At 40.5% G+C, this 24,091-nt stretch overlaps 3 protein-coding genes and 1 long non-coding RNA gene across 8 annotated transcripts in view; 3 read left to right on the top strand and 1 right to left on the bottom strand.

Moving 5' to 3' along the window:
- The first annotated feature begins 502 nt into the window (after positions 1-502).
- MRPS17 (mitochondrial ribosomal protein S17) lies at positions 503-5,812 on the top strand. 3 transcript variants are annotated; one of them, XM_080563465.1, is made up of 3 exons: positions 503-559; positions 1,757-1,903; positions 3,117-5,812. In XM_080563465.1, exons 2-3 carry the CDS (start codon positions 1,781-1,783, stop codon positions 3,405-3,407), a joined length of 414 nt encoding a protein of 137 aa, XP_080419591.1. In that variant the 5' UTR covers positions 503-559; positions 1,757-1,780; the 3' UTR covers positions 3,408-5,812. The 3 variants fall into 3 exon arrangements, with proteins under 3 accessions (XP_080419591.1, XP_080419590.1, XP_080419592.1); XM_080563464.1 differs by lacking the exon at positions 503-559 and adding an exon at positions 1,066-1,248; XM_080563466.1 differs by lacking the exon at positions 503-559 and adding an exon at positions 1,453-1,615.
- Positions 5,813-6,394: 582 nt separating this feature from the next.
- Positions 6,395-21,158, top strand: NIPSNAP2 (nipsnap homolog 2). Of its 2 annotated transcripts, XM_080563453.1 has the most exons (11): positions 6,395-6,549; positions 10,366-10,505; positions 10,584-10,629; positions 13,488-13,582; positions 15,555-15,625; positions 16,028-16,168; positions 16,597-16,628; positions 17,922-18,016; positions 19,109-19,192; positions 19,912-19,972; positions 20,675-21,158. In XM_080563453.1, the coding sequence occupies exons 1-11, from the start codon at positions 6,464-6,466 to the stop codon at positions 20,712-20,714; spliced, it is 891 nt and encodes a 296-aa protein (XP_080419579.1). In that variant the 5' UTR covers positions 6,395-6,463; the 3' UTR covers positions 20,715-21,158. The 2 variants fall into 2 exon arrangements, with proteins under 2 accessions (XP_080419579.1, XP_080419580.1); XM_080563454.1 differs by having other exon boundaries at positions 19,912-21,158.
- Positions 6,731-24,091, top strand: part of CCT6A (chaperonin containing TCP1 subunit 6A) — a 41,121-nt gene continuing 23,760 nt past the window's right edge. The window contains exon 1 of the mRNA XM_080563444.1: positions 6,731-6,736. The gene's annotated coding sequence lies outside the window, so the exon portion shown is untranslated. The remainder of the gene's footprint in view (positions 6,737-24,091) is intronic.
- On the bottom strand, positions 7,441-19,179 carry LOC308180978. 2 transcript variants are annotated; one of them, XR_013941261.1, is made up of 6 exons: positions 18,889-19,179; positions 15,514-18,387; positions 10,943-13,444; positions 9,943-10,032; positions 9,342-9,772; positions 7,441-9,014 (listed from the first exon to the last, which is right to left on the bottom strand). It is a non-coding gene; the product is annotated as an uncharacterized lncRNA (long non-coding RNA). The 2 variants fall into 2 exon arrangements; XR_013941262.1 differs by lacking the exon at positions 9,943-10,032 and having other exon boundaries at positions 15,514-16,409; positions 18,889-19,111.

Here is a 24,091-nt window from a genome sequence, read left to right as displayed (position 1 = left end):
GAAATAAGATAGCCTCCGCCTGGCACTGAGGCTGCCAGGAGGAAACTACCTCAAGCACTAGGGCACAGCCAAGGGGTTTTGCACTGTTCTACTTGTAAGGTGGTTTTTGGTTTTCAGGCACTGATTTTACAGATTTAAACTGAATTTCTCCCAAAGTAGGGACAATCGACAAGAAGAAGCCAGTGCTCAACGCAGGCATCCCAGTTCCTTCAGGTTTACGTGGAAAACCCACAACATTTGGGTCATTTACGCAAACGTAAGTGCCAGCAGCACTTAATTCCTGTGAGGGTAAAGGGGGGTGCCAGCCACTCACAGGCCCACACCCACACAGCGCTCTGCCCAGCAGCAAGGGGCACAAAATGGCGGCTCCACCCTCACACACCCAGAGCAAAGCCCCCTCCCTTCAACCCCCACCTCCACCACCCTACTGCTGCCCGGGGCCTGCGCCTTTAAATCGTCCCCGCCACGCCACGCCCACCCCCGCCGCCGGCCCCGCCCCCTGCCGCGCGGCTCTTCCGGCCGCGGCCCCGCCCCTTCCGCATCCCTTCCCTTAAGGCCGGTGAGGCGGCGGTGGTGGCGGCAGGGCCTGAGGGGGCCTGAGGGGGCCTGAGGGGGCCTGAGGGGGCCTGAGGGGGCCTGAGGGGGCCTGAGGGGGCCTGAGGGGGCCTGAGGGGGCCTGAGGGGGCCTGAGGGGGCCTGAGGGGGCCTGAGGGGGCCTGAGGGGGCCTGAGGGGGCCTGAGGGGGCCTGAGGGGGCCTGAGGGGGCCTGAGGGGGCCTGAGGGGGCCTGAGGGGGCCTGAGGGGGCCTGAGGGGGCCTGAGGGGGCCTGAGGGGGCCTGAGGGGGCCTGAGGGGGCCTGAGGGGGCCTGAGGGGGCCTGAGGGGGCCTGAGGGGGCCTGAGGGGGCCTGAGGGGGCCTGAGGGGGCCTGAGGGGGCCTGAGGGGGCCTGAGGGGGCCTGAGGGGGCCTGAGGGGGCCTGAGGGGGCCTGAGGGGGCCTGAGGGGGCCTGAGGGGGCCTTTTCCAACCCCCCGGGTCACGCAGCTTAGTCAAGGACGGTAAAAGCAGCCTCAAGCTCTGCCCTGGGAAGTGTTTTGTGCTCTGTATGGGCCCCCCGGGGGGTGAAGTGCTGCTTTTGGTGGTCTGGGGTGTTTAAGTGAGCCTGGTGTAATGGTGCAAAAGGGACAGCTTGCGTATTCAGTAGGTGTCAGTAGTGGTTAGCAATGCATAGCCAGCTGAGAGAGAAACAGGTAATTAGTATCCAGCAGTTCTAGTACTAGTTCAAGCCTTTTAATATCCTCCATTAACATGCCTGTGGTCCTTGTAAGGGTGATGCAGAAAGCAGTTCCTATTTAAACAAAGCTAATAAAGTAGTGGAGTACAGTTCCTTACAGGAATGGACTCACTCAAAAGTGATTATGGTTGCTGTAGGTGAGGCAGCTTTTGGCTATCTCATGAAAATTGAAGAACTTCATTACCATAAGTTTAGTTAGCAAAGAGTCGTAGGGTATGCACAAGCAAATGATTTTCTGAGCAGCAGTTATAGACTGCTTTCTGCTTGGGTTAACTCTAGTCATACGCAAACCTCATGAACTCCTAGCAAAATCAGCTGCTGAAGTATGAGTTAAATTCATAATTTCTGTAGCTATGCATTTCTTTCTAACGTATGTAGCATTCAGCATGATTCAAAGGAACTTGCTGTTGCTCTGAAACTGGTTGTTTTTTGTTAAAATAACACATTTGCTTGCTTGTTGCCAGGCACTGGATGACTGTAACCAAACAATGTCTGTACCACGTGGAGCTGTCCATGCAAAATGGATAGTAGGAAAAGTCATAGGAACCAAAATGCAGAAGACCGCCAAAGTGAGAGTGACAAGGCTTGTGCTAGATCCTTACTTACTAAAGGTAAAAGCTGGTTAACAACTTGTCTTGCCGTGTGATTATTGTACTGTATGGAAGAATGTTTTGTTAATCTGACTCCTAGAGTTTTTAATATCTTTACACTGCCAACCCCTTAAGGGACTTGCATAATGATTTGGCTGTGAGGTTGACCACAAAGGGTGACAAGCAGTGAGCAGTGTATTTTGTCAGATTATTTCCCATTCAGGTCATCTGCTAAATGCTTTCTTAATGTACTTCATTTTATCGGAGTTAGGAAGGCAGGTTTTGTTGGTTCGTGCTTAAATTTATTCGTTTACTGTTGATTTGGAATATGCTTTGCGTTTTTAAACTTGGTATTAGTCACTTTTCCAATAGATCCTGTAGTCACTTTTTAGTACGCATAATTATAAGCATATTTAGTATTTGAATCTGTATATGATGTACTATAAGAGCTTTTTTTACGTTCTTTTCAGCGCATTTCAAATGGGGAGGTTAAAATTAGCATGTTCTCTACTGATATGGAGAAATCTGTGGTATATGTAGGTGTTGTATTTGGTGACCAGAAGGCAAGAGAGAGTTGAATTAGGTAATGGATCTTGTGAGTCCAATACTTCTTCCTGTGGAAGAACATGTTGACTTCTTAAGTTTCTGAATTCTGCAAACTATATATTGAATTTTTATATGGGAAAAATGAATTGAGTAAGAACTTAATTGAATTTCATGGCTGATTATTTTTAGAAATATTAGGGTAGATAAGAATTAACATCAGGTCTTGAAGTACAGACCGCACAGGAAAGTTGTTGGGCTTGGAAGAACCAAGGCAGCTGTCTTGTTGCAGCAATTGCTGAGTCTCTTAAAGAGAAGAAAAGCTAATAGAACTAGAGAGCAGAGAGGCTGGTGGAAAATGGTGATCTTAAGAAAAAGAACCTAGTTATGTGAAGAACTTACTATATTCATATTCACATATTGTCTATGACTGTTTTTTTGTAGTTGTTTTTTTCCCTAAGTTCAGTGGGCGATAACATCCTAACTAGAGAGTTAGGGAAGGTTTATACTGTGCTTTCTTTGGGAAATAGTGTGCACAGTTGCATTTCTCTATACATTCCAAACTCAATATTGAGAAAAATTACACAAGCTTTCACTTCTTGGTGAAATTTATTTCATTTTCTATTAAATATATTTAGCAATTGCTCTGTCTTGAAACCTAATGCCAAGGTTTACTTTTTTCCTTCCACAGTTCTTTAACAAGCGAAAAACCTATTTTGCACATGACCCATTGCAGCAGTGTGTTGTTGGAGACATTGTTCTTCTAAAAGCTTTGCCTGAGCGGAGGAGCAAACACGTGAAACACGAACTGGCTGAAATTGTTTTCAAGGTCGGAAATGTCATAGATCCGATAACAGGAAAGCCCTGTGCAGGAACCAGATTCCTTGAAAATCTGTCAGATTCAGAAAATCTGACAGAGGCAGATACAAACTATCTAAGTGAAAAACTCCAGGAACTTAAAGTTTGTTCATCAGACAAATAGCGGAGAGAATATTTAAACGGGTCTTTTCAGCTCATCTCTGTCAGGGATGTTTGGGGCCCTATTGCTTTATGTTAATTGTTTCAGTGAAATTTGTAGTCAAAATAAATAGTAAACATAGTTGCTTCTAGTAACTTGTTACAGATTAAAAATTTGAGGTGCCTATTAAATGAAAATATGGAAAATGTGAATTGTTACACTTACTGTTGCATGTAGTTTTGCCCAAAGTCTTGGCAGTTTCAGAAAGCCAGCTGTTCACTTGGAATGACTCTTCTGTATTGAGAGAGACAAAATAATTATGTTTAAGTTCGGTGGGAGGGTCATTATATTATTTGATTGTTCTGTCTTTCAGGCAATCTTTTGTGGCTTGTAGGCTTACGTAAACTAATTCTATTAAAGTGTTCGAAAGGAAGTACAGAAACTTAAAAAAAACAGCTACCTGCATGTGTCCTTATTTACTCTTAATTGTTCATACCACATTGTGTTATCTTCTAAGTTAAAGTTCTGACAAAAATCCAGCTATGTGCCATTATAATGGCAGCGAAGTGAGAATATTAACTTCAGGTAGCTTAGTAGAGTTGGTTTTGTAACCTGTAGGTCTGGGAGAGATGGATCTCTTTGAACTGCCAGCATGAGGTAGAAGCTGATGGGATGACAAAGCCAAAAGAGGTAAAGGTGTTTAGACTTAATCTTATTGGAAAAGCTAATTTAAACAATGTACTTTGGGGGAGTTACTGGTACTGATTTGCTGAATACTTTAATATGAAACTAGAAGCCCATAGAGGTTAAAGATTAAAGATCGCTTTATTCTGCTGGAGAAACTTCTGTGGATCTTGTGTTCTGGAAAACAGGACACAGAGCTAAGTGTGCAGCTGTTACAGCAGCCCTGTGTTGCTGTAAAGGGGTGTCTGCATCAAAATACTTGTGGGGACAGCACTCCATGTTCCTATATGGCAGGCAGTGGTACATCAGAGCTAAGAGGAGTCCTTTATCAAGTGTCTACTGATGTCACTGGTCTGTGTTTCAGACTAGAAGCTAAACAAGGTATTTCTGAGCTCATTAGGCTTAAAATCACCTTTTTACAAGCAGGTACCCTATGCTAGTAAGCTATCAGCTGTTTTATTTCATTGAATAGAATAAATCATTTGCCCTTTAATTTCAAGTTTTCAGTTTCTTCTACCTGCATAAATCTGTTTCAGCTGCCGCCAAACTTATAACCAAATCTGAACTCAGCACATGATTTGGGTTGGGAGGAATAAGAAACTTAAATTTACTTCAGTACTTCAAAACAACTATTTTTCAAATGGTAGACTGGCAGTCCTCAAGTACCACCTTGCATCTCGGATCAATAAGCTGGGATGCCAAGACACCTTGATTCAAACTTGTGTATGGAAATGAACAATGTGAATGCGCTCCCTCAGTTTGAGGAAGCGTTTATTAACAATGGCTGTAGGTTATTCTTGATCTGTCTGTTGAAGTGGTTAAAGTTATGTAAATTAGTAATTGTAGCTGGCTAACTGTGGCCCTTGTCTAAATGGAAGGAAACCTGGGCTCTGATTCTTGTTCAAGTGAATGTACAATGTGAAACTTCATCCCTGGCACAGACTGAAAGAAATCAGATGCAGGATAGAACATGGCTCTGGGTAGTAGAAGATACAATTCAATTGCATAACAGGAGGCAGTAAAGGAATTTGACCTCTACTTGAGACAGGAAAGTTGTAAACTCTCTATAGGTACAGGTTTTTATAGGAAACAGTTTTCTGTTTGGTTAACAAGCTGCAGCTGATTGTGGAAGTAAATCTTTCTCTGTATCTCCAGTGATTTTTTTTCCTGAGTAGCTGTGTAAATGTAATTTTATGTAAAATGGATATATCACACAAGATTATCAGCTTTTGGGCTTGCAGTTAGATTCGTGCTGGCTCAGGAGCATAACACTTTCAGATCAAAATATGATTAAATGTATGTAGTCTGAAGCCTTTTTTTCAAAAGATTGACAAGTTTAACCTAAACTGGTCTTTAAAGATGCACCACATTTGTACTTCACTGATGTTAAAGCACATGGCATGTTCTAGTCCATCTAACAGTCATGGTGTGCTGATAGAAAAATCACAAAACAGAAATGGAAGCTGCATAAACTTCATTTATATGTGCTATGTAGAAAGTCAAAATTTGTTCATTAACCTACTTGCTCTGTTAATTGGCTAGTTGCTTTCAGAACCATCCTTTAAATATTTGCCTAATTTAAAGTTGATTCTTAATTTAAAGTTATTTGAAGACTTGATATTAGCACACACCACTGGTTTAGCTGAAGTAAGCACTACTGGAGTTGAAACGGTGTGAAGAAAATATTTTAACTGCATCTTGGCAGAAAATTTATTTGGAGAATAAGAAACTAGTTTTTGCATGTGGTTGAAAAACTGTCTGAATTCTTTCTTAGTAAGTAGTTTTCATGGGACATTACCCTACTTCTTAAGTGCATCCTTTACCTTGCCAAAACTTTCCGCAAGGTCAGGAATGAAAGCGATGAAGCCAGTGGTTCTGGAGTGGGGTGGATACGACACCTCATGGGTTTTGGCAGTGACAGCTTGCAGTGGTAAGTGGTGTTTTGGAGGGGCTTTGGCTGTTTCCTTGCACACTTGGAAGGTAAGGGGCAGACACATCTTGCACTGCACACCTGGGCAGCGATGCTTTGGTTGTATTTTAATGGAAAGAGAGGAAACTAGTTGTGTTTTAATGGAAAGAGAGGCGGCCTTCTGTTTTGGGGGCTGAGGAGGGGCAGGCAGCAGCTTTCCCTTCACAGGGAGCTGCAGCAGCACCGCCTCACCCCTCACTGAGGCAAGCCCGCAGCGGCCCTGCCCTTCTGGGTCGCGGCGGGGTGCCCAGAGCCCGACCCCCCAAAAAACCCCACAGGGGTCCCCAAAAAAACCCCCGCACTCAGCGCATGCGTGTCTGGAGCACCCCCGCGCCCCCCTTCGGCCGGCGATAGAGCTGCAATTCCAGGGAGCCCCCCTAAAACCCCCCCCTTCACCGCCGCCACCCCCTGAGGCGGCCCGAGCAAGATGGCGGCGCGAGTGCTGCTGCGGCGGAGCCTGGCGGGAGCCAGCGCCCGGCCTCGCCTCTCGCCCGGCGGCGGCCTGGCCCTCAGGTGAGCCCCGAGGGGGGACAGGGGGAGCCCCGAGGAGGGTGAGGAAGGTGGTTTTGGGGGGATGAAGGGGGAGACGGCGCAGCCCGCTCGCCCTACACCGCGGAATCCCCCCCTCCCCTTCCCTCCGTGCACCCGCCCCTCTCCTGACTGGAAATGGCGCCCCTCTCGCCCCGGCAGCTGAGGGGCCGTGGGGCGGGGAGTGCGGCCCGCTCGGGGTGGCCCTCAAGGTCACGGGCAGTGAGGCAGCCCCTGCGGGAGGATCACGGCTCTGTTGTGGCTCATACCGCACCGACATCACCCCCAGGGTGTGCAGGCAGCCAGCACCCCCATGTCACCCCCGTGTTGGGGTGCGCAGCCAGCCCACACGTTGGGGTGCCTGGGTATCCTTCACCCCAATATTCCTCCGGGCTCAGGGTGTAAAGCTGCTGTGCATCCCTCCTGCACTGGGCTGCAGGGTGTGTGGCCCCCATGCAGGATGTGTTTTGGGGGGCACAACCACACATGGTGCTGTCCCTTGGGGTCACTGTGCATGGCCACCCCATGCTTGCAGTGTCACAGTGCACAGCTGACCCACGCCCCAACCCAAAACCCACACTCCCCCCAGTGTCAGGGTGTGTGGCTGCTCACACCAGTGTCACCCTAATTTCATTACGCACAGCGGCACATATACGTGCCCTGTGGGTATCGGGGCACACGGATTCCTTGCTTCGCATAGGAGCTGGCATAGATGCACCCACACAGCCCCCTGGTGTAAGGGCGCGCACACAATTGGGTGTTGGGGTGTGTTTGCACATCCACCCACGTGTGGTGTCTGAAGGGTCAGGCACATGCACATCTCTGGGGCGACAAGGGTGCAGGCACACAGTGTTCAGACACACGTCCCTTGGATATAGGAAACAACCACACATGTTCCCAAAGTGTTGGAGACAGAGCCACCCAAGATGGGAAGGATCTACACCCAATTTCTCCTCCTTCCTTTTGAGTCAGGGGAGGCTGCTGTCTCGGGCCTTAGACTGAGAAGCAGCCCCTGTGCAAGACTAAATGCATCAACTTTTTGAACCAGGAAGGGGGAGAGCTGTGGAGAGCATACATTGTGAAATTTTATGTGCATGGGTTACATTTTTTTTAAATTTCAAATAAACTTTGACATCTGTCTAGACCACAAATCAAAACCTGTCAATTATAGACAAGTTGTTTTCCTTTCTCGTCCAGGCAAACATTGATTACTACAAAATCTAAATATTTGACCTGTTACCTCCTACTCTACCCAGTGTATATTGTGTACTAAAGCAGAAGTTGGGGGGGATGGAAACATTTTCACCAGCACTGTTCATATAATATAAGCAAGCTATTCAGTGTTCTACTTTTGTGTTCACAGCCCGGTCTTTGTAGCAAGAAATCTGAGACCATAGATAACATTTGTGCGATAAGCACTTGCTAGCAAAGTCAAGCAGTGCCTTAAAAGTTCACATGAAATCTCTCTTTAATAAGTATTGCTCCCTGAAAAAATTGGAAAAAAAAAAAAAAAGCGAAGTGTGATTGGAATTCCATACAGTGTGTCTGCATTCATTCTATGCATTTCTTCACAATTTCATTAGTGATGTTTAGGTGATTTGGATCCAATGTCCATTTTACTTGGAGCAGTTTTTATAATGCTGTGGAGCGTAACGTTAAGAAGTTAGTTACAAGTAGATCTTTTGGATGGTGGATTAGTTTTGAACTAGTGTGTGGCTGATGCTCACAACTGGCAGGCTGAAGTCATGAATTTAGTCCCTAGCTGCTCCATAGGTAGTCTGGGGTGCACATGGCCCAAACGAGTGAACCGGTGATCACGTCAGGGCTTCTTGGTTTGTCAGGGCCTAGTTTGACAACAGTAGTGTAGGACTTCTCAAGGGATCTGGTGATTAAAAATAAGGCCCTAGCATCTCAGGGTGGGTACGCTGAATGTCTGTTTTAATAAACTTCAGCTGTTACTATCCTTTATTGTAAGTGAAGTGTGTGTTTAGATGGCTACTTGTGATTTACTAGTCATTGTTGAGGATCTTGACAATTTCTGAGTAAAAGACTTCATATAAAGTATTAACTGTTTTCGTCATTGTATCAGAAATGAAATTACCTCCAGTTTAGGTTCAGTTTTACACTGAAGTCATAAGATTCTCCTAATGCCAAGGGAATTTGCTTGTCAGTATTATCCCCATAACTCTAGCTTACCGTTGCTGCTGATAAAGGAGCAAACAAAGCAACGTGATTACCCATTTCTTTCAAAAATTGCTGCAAACAATAATCCTCACAGAAGAGCTCTCTAAATACGTTTGCTAACTCCATTTAATAACTAGGGGAAGAAACTATGGTAGTGCGCAGATCTCCCTGGGATGAAAGAATAAGCACTGCAGGGCTGCGATGGACTTCTGTCTCCTGCAGCCTTGTTTGCTGCCCGGTGAGCATTAGTGCTTGCTGTCCAGGAGCTGTAAAAACATGCATTTATTAGGTGGGCTTTACCCACTCTCCAGTTTGACATCAGCTGGGGCAGCATACGTTCCTGCGGCACCTCATGTAGCTGTAACAACACAACTGTGCAGTCGCCTGTGCCTCTCTCCTCCCCCAGCAGAGATCAGAGGTATGTCTACCCCGGGCAACTGCGCGCCCCCTGTTCTGGCAGCAGCCCTATGGTGAAATGCCCTTTTGAATGCTTGTGTGCAGAATGACTGCTTACCTTGCTGCACAGGAATGCGTTTCTGTGTTTGTTAGGGTCAAAAAAGCACCATTTTCAAGAAATACAATAAAATACCTACCAATTACTTCTTGATATTGAAGGTCATTTCAGCTGATGTTCTTCTTTTTCCTTTCCTCCATTCTGCTTCCACGGGGCATCCCAGTTCATTAGCTTACTTTCAGACATTGGGACTAAAAGGTTGATTGTTGAAAAACACTGCTAGTGTGAACTGATTTTGTGTAATACAGACTAGCGTCTCTTCATAGAGAGTTTTTCCCAAAAGAAGTTGAGATTTTCTTCCCCTATTTTTTATCTTTGAGTGACTGCCAAAAGAGTTTTGATACTGGAAGACAGCTTTATATCTGAAGATTGAAACCTATCATCTGTGTCTCCTAGTCAGTAATTCAGGGTCAAAAGTTGACTTCCGAAACAGGAAAAAAGTTAAATTTTCACCCGTAGTGCCACTTGTTTAGTGTTGCAGATAAATAGTTCAGTATTTCAGCAGAAACCCTGTATCAAAAAAGAGGCAAACTGAAGGAAATGCTTATGAGAAAGAAGATAAAACATTTTAACTTGGGGTCCCCTGACATCCATTATAGAGGGTCAGTTAAATACACCAGATGCATTATTTAACTTTTCAGAGCTATATTTAAGCAAACATAGGAACATATGGCACTTACTTTCCTATTTACACCGTACAAATCTTTCCTTATGCACGCTTTTTGCTCTTTTTCACTCCTGTCTGTGTACATCAGGACAGACCCAGCCGTCTTGGGCAAAGACAATTAAAAAGAAGATAAATAGGCAGTAAAAGCAGCCATCCACCCATTCCCTGCCATGCTTTACAAGGTAGATAAGAGCAGATAGCTCGTGGTTGACCGTTCAGCTCTATGTCACATAAAATGGTTTGTGAGAAGGTAAATCCCATGGGGAGAAAACTGCCTTTACCTTGCTAGCGAGTGGCTCGGTGGAAAGATTTAGGAGCAGCCCTGGCTGTAACTATGTTATGAGTCTGTATTGAATTGATTGTGCTTGTCTTCCCTGCATTATGGGCATTTTCAAGACACGCTTGGTGACAGTGTAATGTTCTTGTTAATATGTAGGGGGCTGGTATCTTCAGCTAGCAGACCTCGTGAAGACAGCTGGTTAAAATCGCTATTTGTTCGCAAAGTCGACCCGAGGAAGGATGCTCACTCCAACCTTCTAGCCAAAAGGGAGACCAGCAGTCTGTATAAACTACAGAGTGAGTGATATTTTTATATTTAACATTACCATTTCTTTGTTCCGTTCCTGCATTTCTCATCTAATGTTGTTGTTTCAGTTCACAATGTAAAACCAGAATGTCTAGACGCCTACAACAAGCTTTGGTAAGTGTGCACGTTATGTTTTCACATTTTAGACTTGTTGATTTGGTCACAAGCTGTTCTGAAAATTGGCAAATACGATAATTATTTAGAGGGGAGGTGGACAAATTCTGCATTTACTTTCAGGGTACAATGGTAAATAGATCATACTATTTTTGGAGAAAGCTAGCAAAAGGTACTTGACTCAGCTCACCCCCTGCCTTCCCATGTGGAGGTGTCATTTTCCTGAGCTGCCGCTTAGGGTGATGCCTTTTGTGAAACCAGAGGTGAAGTTTGTTGGAATAGATCACTCCCCTTCCTTAGGTGTCTTACTTACCATTGCTGGTTCACACGAGCAGATCCTTGTATGCTAGCATGCCCCCCAACTTCAGCTGCCATGTAGGAATTTGTTGAGGGTTGGTTATTGTCTGTATGCAGGAACGAGAGGGAGAGAGCGCTGGTAAGTAAACCTGCATGCCAGTTTTCAATTAAAGTATAACTCTGAGGAGATTTTAAAAATGCGGGGTTTGATTTTCCCTCAGTTCATTTGTATCTTTCTGCTACAAAGTTACGTTACTGAGATCTACTCTTAAAGAGCTGCTCAAATCCTTGGATAGGATCTTTGCATTGAGGTGATATCCTCCAGAGAGAGCAGTGATAGTATGGGTTTTCCAAAAAGTTACAGCTTTATAAAATGCATGAATGGCACCATGTTAAATTTACTATTTCAAGGATGAAATTAGACAAATATTAGTCCTGTTCTACCTACACAATGACTCCATTGGAGCCAGAACAGCTGCCTTTTAAAAGAACTGAATGTTTAAATTTGGGAAAGTAGTGAGCCTCAAATGTTTGGAACCAGCAGGGCTTTCTCACTGACAGTGATCATCTTGTCAGTTAAATAAAACATTCTCAGGACAGTGGTACCCTACAGCAACCAATTTTTTAAGGGTGGTGTATTGGCTGAGACGTCAACTGGGCTGGAGGGTGAGGAAGCTCACAACTCCTAATTTATGTCCTCAACTCTGTTATGGGTTCATTGTACATCCATAAGTAGGTTGTCCAACATACCCGTGTTCAGCTTTGAAATGGGGCTCAGTAACCCAAACCTATTTTCCTTGCTATACAAATATACAAATCCACTAGAATAACTTTCAAACTTAAGGTATTTTTAACCTTTTTGTTTAAAAAGTGTATATACAGAGAAGCACAATTAGCATTCAGCCATCTTTCTGTTTAAAAGCTTAATATAAACATGTCCAATTGTATGAGACCGGGAACCACTTCTCCGCACTCATGAGCTACCTAAACATTGAGTGAAAGCAGAGGCTTTTATTTTCAAGGAAAGAGACAATAGCAAAGAAAGAAACTGCTGACAGCAGTCAGATGAAGTATGTGGGGTTGGATTTATTCTTTCCAAACCAAAGATAGTTTAAGTATTCCATTAAGAATGGAGTAGTTAAAAAAAAAAAAAAAAAAAAAGGAAGAACTTCTGAACTTCCCTCCTTCCTTAATTAAACATGAGCAGGTAAATTCTTTTTTTCTTTATGAAATCAGAATAAGGATTAGTCACCATGTATTCATAAAGAAATAATGTAACAAAGACAATTATGAAAGTACTTCATGAATCACTGTGATTGAGGACCCCTTCTGAAGAATTAGGGAAATTTTTAAAAATGAAAAAGACAGTGTTAAAGTCTATGAATTAAAAGGTATTCTGTATTTTTTTAATATAATTTACAACAAAATATATTGTAGGACTATTGTAGTTAACATTCCTGTTTAAAGCTGCCTTTCTAGGATCTCGTTATGCTTTGTAGAAGCACTGATGGTGACTGAAAACATCCTTGGAGAGTCTTTCTGTCATATTATTTCCACTATCTAATAAGAAATATTGAGATACAAATTGGTAATGAGATTTGCTCTAGGTCATCTAGAAAGTCAGTGGTAGAACCAAGAACCAAGTGGTAGAACTCTCATATTCTGTCAGCACAAGACCAGCCTGCTTCCTATTATTTGATACCATGCAGAGACACTGCCCATGAACCAAACTGGGTAAAAGTAGTAACTATTCAGGGAAAAATACTAAAAAGCAAAGTTCATCCAGACCATAGATTTATTCATCAAAATTCAGTGCGATGAAAGCTGACTTTACCAAGTTAGCTATCAGTAAAACTTAATTTCCTGATGCTAATATTGGTCACGTTTTAACGTTTGAAAAACTAGTACCAATACTGGAAAAAATCAAACAAATTAAATTTTGTGTTAGATCTATTTGCTAGGCAGTTTCACAGTGTTTTAAAGGATAAGTTGTCTCAAACTAGATCTACTTTCTGAAACTGTAGAAGGCAGTAAGTCTGTGTACTATGAACCCCGGTCTTCATTTGATCAAACAAAATACTTGTTTTTATTCATTCAGGTCAACAGAATTAAAAACATTGTACGTGGTACAGGAGAAAGACTGTCCTTTCCTATTATTGTGTATTCTACCTCTCTTGATAAAGAAACGATTTCCCTAAAGCAAACCACCCATGTAGCTAGGCTGCGTTTCCTGTAAGTGAGATATCCTGATGTTTATTTTCCTAATGTGTTGGATAACCTGTTAGGTGATATCACATCATTCATTGCATCCAAAGAATCCTACCATGCTGTGCATTTGTCTTACAGTCTAAGAAATGGTAACGCTTACCTTAATTTTACGTAGTGTTGTAGCTATCTTTCCCCTTGTGTAGCAGATTCTTGTATTTCAGCTTTCTCTTCTGAAACGTAGAGCTTGTGATTTTTCATACCATAATGATAAACGCGGGGTGATTTGTTATACATATCAACTGTAGCCTCCCTGAAGGAAATGCAACACAGTGTCTGTATTCCTTGTTTTCAAGTCAAGAGGTGCTGCCAAAGATTCATGAAGAAAAACACTACCCATGTGCACTGGTGGGGACTTGGAACACGTGGTACGGAGAGCAAGATCAGGCTGGTAGGAGATAGAAGTACAACAGAACGTAAAACCATACAAGTGAAACGTGTGCTTGGCAGGTTTCTTCTCTTTAAATCATCTCTGTTGTTAGTAAACCTGTACAGCAAGGATGTGTGTGCATCAGTTACAGTAGTCATATTAACATTTACAGTGCTTGCTTTTTGTCTTGCTGAGTTTGACAGTGAAGCTTTAATTCCTAAAATTTGTTCTATTGTTAATACTTTCCTGTCTTCCAGGTGGTAGATTAACAGTTTGGGGAAATGCTTGTAAAATTTGCTCCGGTAATATTTTGCAGGCACGGGTTGTGTTCCTGAATACTTAAGCCACAGGCTCACAAAGGCAGAGTTGAACTTGTATTGGCCACTATAAAAGCTTTACTCAGACTTTCATACTCTAACTGCTGTATGATAATGAAATGCAAATCATTCTTCACACCATCTGAAAAAAAGGATTGCATTGTAAGCTCACAATAAGCTAAGCCCTTACTGTAAGAAAGTATAAATATTTCAGTTCTTGTTCATGTAAGGATACCACCTAACACAGATTGAAAATACATTGAACTACTGATTGCTGAAGAGCTGCTACAGAGGTAACTGCAAAGAGTCTCATGCAGAAAGAAAACCTGAAAAATTTCCTGGGCTCTGGGAAATTGAAGGAATGGGAAACCACAAATACAAAGTGGTGTGCTGATATTTCTTATGTCGTAGAAGCTCCATGGTTAGAGCTCTGCTAGTATCAATGTCACTCCATTATTGAAGAATTATTGAAGGATATACTCAAGTACACAGTAATTTTCCTGCATTCCCAGCATATTCCAATATTGACACTGCACAAATGTGAGGAAATAGCAGTAGATAAAGCAAACAGTGTCTGAGAAACAATTCTTAAAGGTTGAAGGGAAATTGGAGGATGAAGACGACCGAAATGAGAGTGTCTTAACCAAGTCTCATTCATTGTTTTTTTTAAATGTATTAACACAGAATGTATCTGTAATTGCATCCATAGCCTGGCTTGAAAATGTTATTGCAGCAGTTCTAGCAGTCTAATAAAGCAGATTATTGGGTTTTGACTTGTTCAGTGCTTGTACCCAGGCGGTCTTAATACCAGCTGGATATATCAAATTCGCCCTGGGGACTAGACAATAGAAGCAGGCACACTGGATGAATCTGCTATCATAGTGAAGTGCCTTACATTAGCCTCTACATCACTCTTCTGGGAAAGGCACAGGACTTTTATATAGGAGAGGAAATAGCTTTTGGGACTCTTTGAGGTGAAATATTGTTGCCTTGCTATAGTAAGTGTTTGTAAATAAATCTAGTAATGATTTATTAAAGCCATATATTGTGATTAATTAAAGGAAGAATGCTTTGAAAAGACCATCAAATGCAAATACCTATTCTGAAGTTGTTTTTATGGGGAAAATCCTACCAAATATTCTAGCACATTTAGATATCTTCTGGTATGCTTTTTTAACGTAATGTTTACCGCAAAAATAACATTTCCATCATTTTTCATCCTACTGAAAGTGTCTTATGCTCTTTTTCCTCAAGTAACTTGCTGAACTAAGAAGTCAACCAATCTCTTGTTCTTAGGTGAAATTGGTATAAAACATGTTTCTGGAATTAAATCAGCCTGTTAAATTGAATCTCAGTTTAAATTATAGTCACGTAAAGTCATCGCATTTTACTAGCATGGCAACAAAAAACTTCTTTAAATAATCTTCCTGTTATCCTCAGAGTAGATTGTAGAATTTTCTGAAAGAATCCCTTTCAAAAAACGAATGATCCTATTATTCTTAAAATGTTCAAATGTGTAGTGCTTTCTTTAATGAAAATCTATTTTTAAGCCAGTTACATGACTTCTGTTTTCTTATAATTCTGTTGTATGAAGAGCAATTTATACTGTGATATTCCATAAGTTTGGCAACTTACATGCAACATCCATGAAAAAACTTCCTTTTTTTCTGTTTCAGTTCATCTGTGGAGGTATGAAGGAGGCTATCCAGCTCTCAATGAGGTCATGAGTAAACTCCGTCAAAATAAGGTAAAACACATGGATTTGTTAGAAATGGTTAATAGAAGAGAACATAGAATGATCAGAGCCAAACAGCACTCGTTTTAGATACCTGCTTTTACTTCTCTATGTCATCACCATCTGTACAGCCTTAGAAAAAGCTTTAGAAAAGGGTTTACTCTCAGATTGAAAACTACTGAGTCTTGATACCTGAATACTTTATGAAACACTTCAAGATTCTCAGGTGCTCTGTAAATATGCCAGCTGAAGTTTTCAAAGATGCCAGGGGAGTTTAGATGCCTGTACAATTTAAAGGATTTCAATGTCCAGAACTCCAAGATAGCATTGAAAAATCTAAAGTGCTGTATGGTTTACTGCTTTTTGTTGTTGAAACATAATATACAGTCTGACAATGATCACGTTGTTTTTAAGGAATTCACAGCGTTTCGCAAAGAAAGAGGTAACATGCTTCTCTCTCGCAAGAACCAGCTATTGTTGGAGTTTAGTTTCTGGAATGAACCTGTTCCCAGAGAGGGGCCTAATATTTATGAACTGAGATCCTATCAACTTAGAGTAAGTTTCAATTTTTCTTTTTATTTTTTTTTAAGCTATATTCTGTTGTAAAATGTTCAAAGCGTGTTTATACAGTGTAGATGGAAAACAGACCTCTTAAAAATCTGTTTCTTATCAAAGCTGATGGCTGAGTCATTGTTGCTTTCAAAGTGTGGGGTCCAGAATTAAGGCAAGCTCCAACAAGACACTAATGTCTTCTATGAAGGGCTGAAAATCCTGTGTTTTAATTTGAGGGAAACTTCTGGAAAATGACGAAGAAGTAATATAGTAACAAAACAGTAATTACAGACGATTATAATATGCTTATCACTTCAAGGAAGTGATTTTGTTAATAAATAGTGTTTTCCATACGTGAATGTTGTGAAAACTGTCTAAATATTGTAGATTTCTTTACACTACAGTTTTAACAGTCTGTTTTGTTTTTGTAGCCCGGAACAATGATTGAGTGGGGAAATTACTGGTAAGTATTGCTATAGCACTTCTGTTCTCCTCCTTGAGAGATGTGTGTTTAAAAGTTAAGAAGTGGAGGTGGCAGAGTGGTACCAAAGCATTTCAGTCACCCAGTTAATGGTTTGCTTCTGTTCTTAGGCAACTTGTAAAATAGTTCTTTGACCCTCAATTTATCCTTTGAGGAAAGAAAGAGGAATTCTGTGTGCAAACAGTTCTGTGGGCTCCATGATTTGGCTTTCCTTTACATAACCCTTTTAGCTTGATATCATGTAGCAGAAATAATTTATTTTTAGTAGAAAGCACTGCTCAGTGAAGGGAGGCCGTTAGCTCCTTAACACCGTGTTGATCTTTCACAACTTCAGCACCACTAGTAATTGACTTGTTTTTAGTTTAAATGGTCTAAGTCTTGGCTTTTCTAATCTTTAAAAAGTTGTGTCTTGAAAATGTATTGAGCAGCACATTTATATTTTAATATATAGGTTATAAAAGCATTTGAGACAGTGTTCTCTTAAGATCTTGTCTCTCTGATTTTTTCTTACTTAACACCAGTGTACGTTTCTTCCAGTTGACATTCACAAAGTCCATGCAGTTCGTATGGTTGATAGTTAAATAATGTGGAATATTTTCAATTATTTTGACAAAGGTGAGGACTTGGATTTTTAGACATGTTGTCATCAATATAATTTTTTTAATTACAGTAATTTTCCAGTAATTTATTTTTTTATAAGTAGGCATATCTACAATGGTATCCAATGTCGTTTATAACATGCAACAGATTTGTAGTTAAAAGAGATATTGATCTTATTCACACAATAAAAGAGATATTGATCTTACTCACACAATAAATCATGCAATGTTGCATAGTGGAGCTGCATAACAAATGTCCATGTGAATAAAAAAGCTGGATTTCACAACCACAAAATCTGTGGTAAATGAGTGTGGCAAAGATGGTATGACTGAAACCCAAGGGTTTAGTTTTAGAAGAACCTTCTATAAAAATATCCTGCCACTTTATGCTGTTCAGGAGTTATTATAATTAATCTAATCTTGAAGACAAAGACTTATTAATACACAGACTAATAAAACCATGGGCCTCAAATTCTAACACATTCTAACAAGGCATGTTTTAATTACTTAGTACTGGAAAAAAGTGTAGCTTTTTTTTTTGTCGTTTTTAATTGCTGAAGGGTACTGCAAATGTTGTTTGAAATTTGGGCTTCCTTTCACATGTGCTTTCCTTTCAGTTATCACTTATTTCCTACTCAGTTCTGTTGTTCTTAACGGCTCCTTTGGTCTTCTGTAGGGCTCGTGCAATTCGTTTCCGACAGGATAATAATGAAGCAGTTGGAGGATTTTTCTCACAAATTGGACAGCTGTATATGGTTCATCACCTTTGGGGTAAACTTGTTTATGTTGTATGCTTCTTTCTCACTCAGTCAGCCCCTAACAGACTGTTGACTTTGCCCAGGAGACAAAGTTTTTCTAAAAGGCAGAGGAATGTCTTACTGAGTTTTTTCTTTTACGTCAACTACGTTGATTTTCTCTATTTTTGTGTAGGGAACTTTACTTTTAAAAGAAGCAAGCAGAAGTGAACATTTCATGCTTTGTTCTGTTTCCATCAACAGTTTCTCATGGCTTTTTCTTATCTACTTGTTTGCTTTCAGTAATATAAACATGACAAGCCATGTCCTGCCATCTCTCTTCTCCATCCCCATTCATGCTGAAGTCAGATTTTTACAGTTTATTTTCAAGCATCACACGTACCACATCTAAAAGAAGGAAAGTCAAGCACTGATTTACATTACTACGTTACAGTGTTTTGGCTTATTTGTGTGTTTGTTAGTTTCCACCAATGCTTAGGTGCTTTTTAAGTTAGAATTGTTTCACCTTGAAGAAACTCATTGTCTAATAGTTATTTTAGAAAACATGCAGCATTACCTTCAGGTCTTGACAATTCAGAATATTATATTTCAGCATTAGAAATCTGACACCACCCACGTAGAACAATAGTCTGCTGCATTATTTTCCTTACCTGTTTCTAAGACCTCTCTCCCCACCATGTTTAGGTTTACTCATGCTACCATTGATAGCCATTGTCACACTTAAAAACTTACAGTCAGCACACGTTAGGTTTTTTGGTACTCTGTCTCTAATACTCTTCGGCAATTTTTATAGAAATGCTCATGGTCAGAGATGAATGTTTCACCAAACATTGTTTGATGTCTGTTTACCCACTACCACCCAAAACGCTCCAACCATGCAGTACTTACATGGTGTAGCATTTGCAGAGTATGTTTCTCTCTCTTCCCCAGTTCCTTCTGTTTGCGTTGGTTTGGGAGTTTTCCTTCTTGTGGAGAACATCTGACTTTTTTCCTTCCTCATGTTTGCAGTCTCCTAATTACACTCTAGAATACTTTTAAGGGAGCTTTTCATACGTAGAAGGAAAAGGAGTTACTTCTAAGCTTTGTGCTTGTTGTTTTCCCTCACTAGCCTACAAAGATCTCCAAACAAGAGAAGATATAAGGAATGCTGCATGGCATAAACCTGGCTGGGATGAACTAGTCTATTACACAGGTAACATATTAACCTCATTGGAATGCTGGAGGCAGACCTTTCTGCATGCCATCATTTTTATTCTTCAGTACATTGTATAATGATAAAAAAGTATAGCATCTGTATTTTGAGTGCATCTGTGTGTCATTTTTGCCACTGTAAAGTAAAGGAGGGACATTTCACTAAGCTGTGAAGTGGATTTTGCAATCAATTGTACAAACTTGGAGACGCTCCATGATTGCTAAAAATTTCTGACATTAATAGTCAATTTTCATGCAAACACCTCTCCTGTAGAGCAACAGGTTTCATCAAATACTGGAGCCTTGTAAAATACATTTCTTTAAAAGGGGAAATTATACTTTGGAAATAGAAGCCAGGAGATCTTTGAGAGCAAAGATAGCTTTCATAACAAAACTCAGAAAAGTATGCTACAAATGTTAGATTTCAGGTTCATAGGATCTATTTCAAAGAAAGTATACCAGAAAAATATAAGGTAACTTTCATTATGGTGAAAAGGAACAGAAATATCTGTCTTCAAAGGAGCAGACAGATTACACTGAAAAAAAATCACTCATTTCTCAAAACAGCTATGCTTCAGTTACAGGATTGTTGGTGGTCACTGATGACTTTGACATGTACTTGCTAGCGGAGTAATTTGAAGACAATAATATCTGTTTAAACTGATGCAGAACTGCTAATGATCTCTTAGTGAAATTAAACCTTGTCTCAATTTTTTTCAGTGCCCCTTATTCAGGAAATGGAGTCCAGAATCATGATACCGTTGAAGATTTCTCCACTTCAGTAAAGTCATTGATTTACTTGTGCCTACATAGATAAAGTGACAAGTATTTGTCTTAATTAATTTATGGTATACATTGTATATCATAGTCAGAAATATAAAAGTACTGTATTGAGCTTATAAAAGAGACCTCTTTTCTTCAGATTCTAATGACGTTTTGCTCTTAGGATTGTACCAGGAAAAAAAGAAATACAGGACTGTAATTAAAGGGTTGGTTAAGTGTAAGCAAGTCCAAAGATATATACAAGTTCTTCTGTGAGACAGTTCCTGAGGTTAAATATGGCATACAGTATTTAATATGTCCTGCTGGATAGAAAATGCCTAGTGTTCAGTACCAGCAACAAAAGGGAGCAACAGTTGCTGTGGCCTTTGTGTAGCAATAAAATGACTGCAGGTTGAAAAAACATATGGGGGAGTTCTGAAGATAGGAGCTCTGAAACCGTCAGGCAGTTTTGATGTCTCTAACTCTGAAGTACACCTAGCTGTTCTAGCAGGACTGAAACCAGTAAGTAGCTCTAAATTTATAAATAGGCAGTTATTAATTGAGGATAATATTACCTGTCACGTGATAGATTATGGACAGAGAACAGGGCATTCTGTTTTGCAAGGACACCGAAGCCTGTTGAAACTAACTACACATTTCTCTAAATACCTACATCTGGAATTAATTTTGTGAAATTATTTACAGTCTTTTTTTTTTTTAGCGTGAACCACAATTTTCAAAGAGATACCGACAAGACGTGATTGTCTGAACATTTTGCAGGGAAACAAGTTGAATTAAGTACATTTATGTCTACAAACAACTTGGAAGTCTAGGAAAAGGGGTTTTATTTAATAAGCAATCATGACTTCAGACATATGCTTGGTCAGGTGTTTCACTAACTGTACAGTAGGTACTTAATGTGTGAAACTGGCGCATGTTGAGTCAATAGGATTGGCAAAAAGCAGTGTACCATTATGTCCAGTTCTATTTTGGTTTCACTTTTAGACTAGAATATATCAACACTTTTAGTGTCTGCGATGATGTGAACATCCTGTAAGTGAAAATAATATTCTCTCTTCAAAGTGGCTGCAAGAATCAGTGTAACATACAGAATGTACAAATCAGTTACTGAATGTCCAGTTTGTACATTTCAATGAGTTTTCAGGAAAAACATCAGTCAATAAAATCCTTTTAATTTTCACATATTACTGGCACCATATACGTATTGCACCATCTGTGTTTTCTCTCATCTTGCAGTGTTTATGATGAACCGTTTGAATAACTGCATAGAATATTTCAGCTTGGTTAGGCAGTATCAGTTCCAGTTTCACTTCCCTGTGTCAGGGACACCTTCCCAGTCTTCAGCTCTCCCTCTCCAAGATGAATTTACAGTATCTCCATTACATCCCATTTTGTTAAGTGTTGTAAGTGCTATGTTGATAAATCCAAAATATTTTTCCTTTTGATTTTTCTCCACAAAATACGCTTATTTTTCAGGTATGATTTCTTCTTTTTCTCCCATGTAAAATACACTGCACTCTTACCTTCATCTTGAACAAAGTCAACATTTGATTTGATTCTTGTCTGTTTCCATATTTTCCTTCTGTGTATGTTGTCAGCTGACTGGGATTTTACCGAGTAAACTTTTGTACTGTATTAGCTTAAAGTTCTCAGCTTGGCTCAGTTAATGGGCCACGCACATCATTTCATCTGTTCCTTCTTGTAAATCAGTTATGTGGTCAGTACTATCATTTCGGGCTGTCCTTTTCCAGGCTTTTGAGACTACTCTTTAGGTGCAAAAGGGAAAAAAAAGATAACAATATCAGCTTCCAGTCCTTGTTATTTCTCCCGGTATCCTGCCATATTTCTTGTTCCTAGAGAGTTCTCCTGGTAAGTTAACCCTCATAACCAACCATCTCATCACAGACAAAAGGTGAAAAACATTCTTGGATAAAGGATTTTGTGGATTCCATTGCAATCCACGTTTCTAGTCTTCAGTCAGAAGCACTAAGAATTAAACATAGCTGGGCAAAACTCACAGGTATTTGAAGGCCCATGAAATTTTGGATGAATAAAATTCTAAGGAATAACTGGATGTTCTGCAGGGTGACACCAGATATCACAAATCTCTTCAGTCTTTATGGGCTACCTACGATCTGAATCCCTGGTATTGTTGTAATGTATTTTTTATGTGCTTCCTATCATTCTGAGCTACAAACTTGTGCTCTCTCATCAGAGAGCATAAGTATAACAGAGTCCATAAGTAACGGGGATCTTTTCTTACCATTGCTTGAGCCCTTTCTGAAGTTGTTTTTCTCCTGTTGTAAACATTGTTGTCTTTTCCTCTTAATTTCATGGCTGAGTTTGCCTTCTTCCTTTGACTAACAAAGCATTAGCATTTCTTAGAGTAGAAATCATCGAGTTCAGTAATGAAATCGCTTTCCAGTGGTTGGGAAGCAGGGAACAATGCCTGGAAGGGTCTCAGGTAATTGCCAATTCGTGTTCCAGTTCAAAGCACCGTAATGAAGACACGAACTCAAGTTTTAGTTGTCCTGTAGTCTTTCTAGAAAGAGTGTAAATTGTTCTTTTAAAAAAATCCCCTTGTGCAAATTGAAAATGTAACTTAAAGCAACTCTGCCTCACTGAATAATCACATTAAAATAGAAAGCTTTATATGAAGCAATATATTTCCCCATTGCTCTTAGTTAGAAGACACATGTGAAAACAAATTGGTTCTCTCTCTGATAACATGTACTGCTCTCCAGATTTGGCTCTGCTGTGATGGGATACGCTCAAGTAAACCAGTACCTTGGTTGCAATATTGAAAGTTTCCTCATGCTGCTTTATTCCCCTCTGGTTTTTTCCACTATTTTACAGTTGAAAGAGCTCAGCTACTCGCTAAAGTAACTAATCCTTTGGGTACCTCTTGGACCAGGAGGGAGGGCTTGCTGTTTGCCCAGTGGAGGGGGTGTGATTTTTTTTTTTCAAACAGTCTGACCTAAAGAGCTCTTGTGAAATCGTTGGCGCAGTGCCGTGTTTCCATAGCAGTCAACACTGGCAGAAGATACTGTTGTGAATGTTAACATCTCTGTGGCACAAAGCCTCATGCACTGTCTTCTAACTGTGGCATTAGTGGAATTACATATACTTGAAGCATGTCATAACGTTTGTAGGATCAGGGCCTGCAGCTATAGCTGATTAGCTGGATTTTAGTTGTTTTTTTTAGTGGCCTTTTAATTCAGTAGAAGACTGCAGCAAATAGAAGCACTTCTCTTTGGCTTCATAACTGTAGAATGGCAGAGGAGTAGACTGAATGAGAGCAGAAAGAGTTTACACTTGCTCTATCCGTGCACTCCTGCCTAAACAAAAGCATGATTGTACATGGGCTGCCCTTGGAGCTGGCTGGGATTTTTCTCAGGAAGAATTTAAAAGAGATCATGTTTAATACTCCCAGAAGTGTTCTAGTGAGCATCCTGCCAACCGTTGTCTGTCTTGTCTTTTGTGAAGGTTTTTAAGCTCTGTCTACAGATACTCAGTATAGCTGCTTATATCTCTGCTTTTCTCTAAGAAGCCATTACAAGTTTGCTTCTAGATTTGTTTGGGTTTTTTTAATCATTGTACTTCTTTAATATTTAAATACTGCTGTAACTTATTATTGTCTCTGCTTTTTGCTGAAAACATGAGATGGCATCACAGAGAGTTGCCGTTCATCACTATCCGTGACTCTATTAATACCCTTTTCCCACGTATCTTTTCTGATGATGTAGCAGAATGGGCAACCAGTGTTTGTTTTAACTGCTGGCGATGCTTGAACAATTGGACAAGATCACTTCACCTTGATTTAATCTTACTAAATGAAGGAAACTTCATGCAAGTTGCATAAACCAGTAGTGATTATCTTGCGGAGACAGTGTGAGGTTCTGGAAGGTAGGCACATCACTTGTTTATCTTCCTATCTATAAAATGTATGGTGGGGTGGAAGAGAAGAACCTGAGAATTAAGGCACTCACTCAGCCTAATCTTCAGTTTCAAAAAAAAAAAAATTAAATGTGGGGACACCCAGAATATAAGAACCTGCATAGAGCGTTTTTTTTTTCCAGGACAAATCATGTCTTATCAACCCATCTTTCTCTTGTGA

Source organism: Anser brachyrhynchus (assembly GCF_964034855.1).
Source record: "Anser brachyrhynchus genome assembly, chromosome: 20".
In the NCBI taxonomy this organism is placed as follows: domain Eukaryota; kingdom Metazoa; phylum Chordata; class Aves; order Anseriformes; family Anatidae; genus Anser; species Anser brachyrhynchus.
Note: the sequence above shows the minus strand (reverse complement) of the source record. Positions and strands in the feature narration are given on the sequence as shown.

Bases quoted from the DNA above. Each gene is read 5' to 3' on its own strand.
- MRPS17 (XM_080563464.1), top strand. From the start codon at position 1,222: ATGCATAGCCAGCTGAGAGAGAAACAG. The intron at 1,249-1,756 runs GTAATTAGTATC...GCTTGTTGCCAG, and splicing joins GCCAGCTGAGAGAGAAACAG to GCACTGGATGACTGTAACCA. The intron at 1,904-3,116 runs GTAAAAGCTGGT...TTCCTTCCACAG, and splicing joins TAGATCCTTACTTACTAAAG to TTCTTTAACAAGCGAAAAAC.
- NIPSNAP2 (XM_080563453.1), top strand. From the start codon at position 6,464: ATGGCGGCGCGAGTGCTGCTGCGGCGGAGCCTGGCGGGAGCCAGCGCC. The intron at 13,583-15,554 runs GTAGGAGATAGA...TTTCTGTTTCAG, and splicing joins CGGAGAGCAAGATCAGGCTG to TTCATCTGTGGAGGTATGAA. The intron at 16,169-16,596 runs GTAAGTTTCAAT...TTGTTTTTGTAG, and splicing joins TGAGATCCTATCAACTTAGA to CCCGGAACAATGATTGAGTG.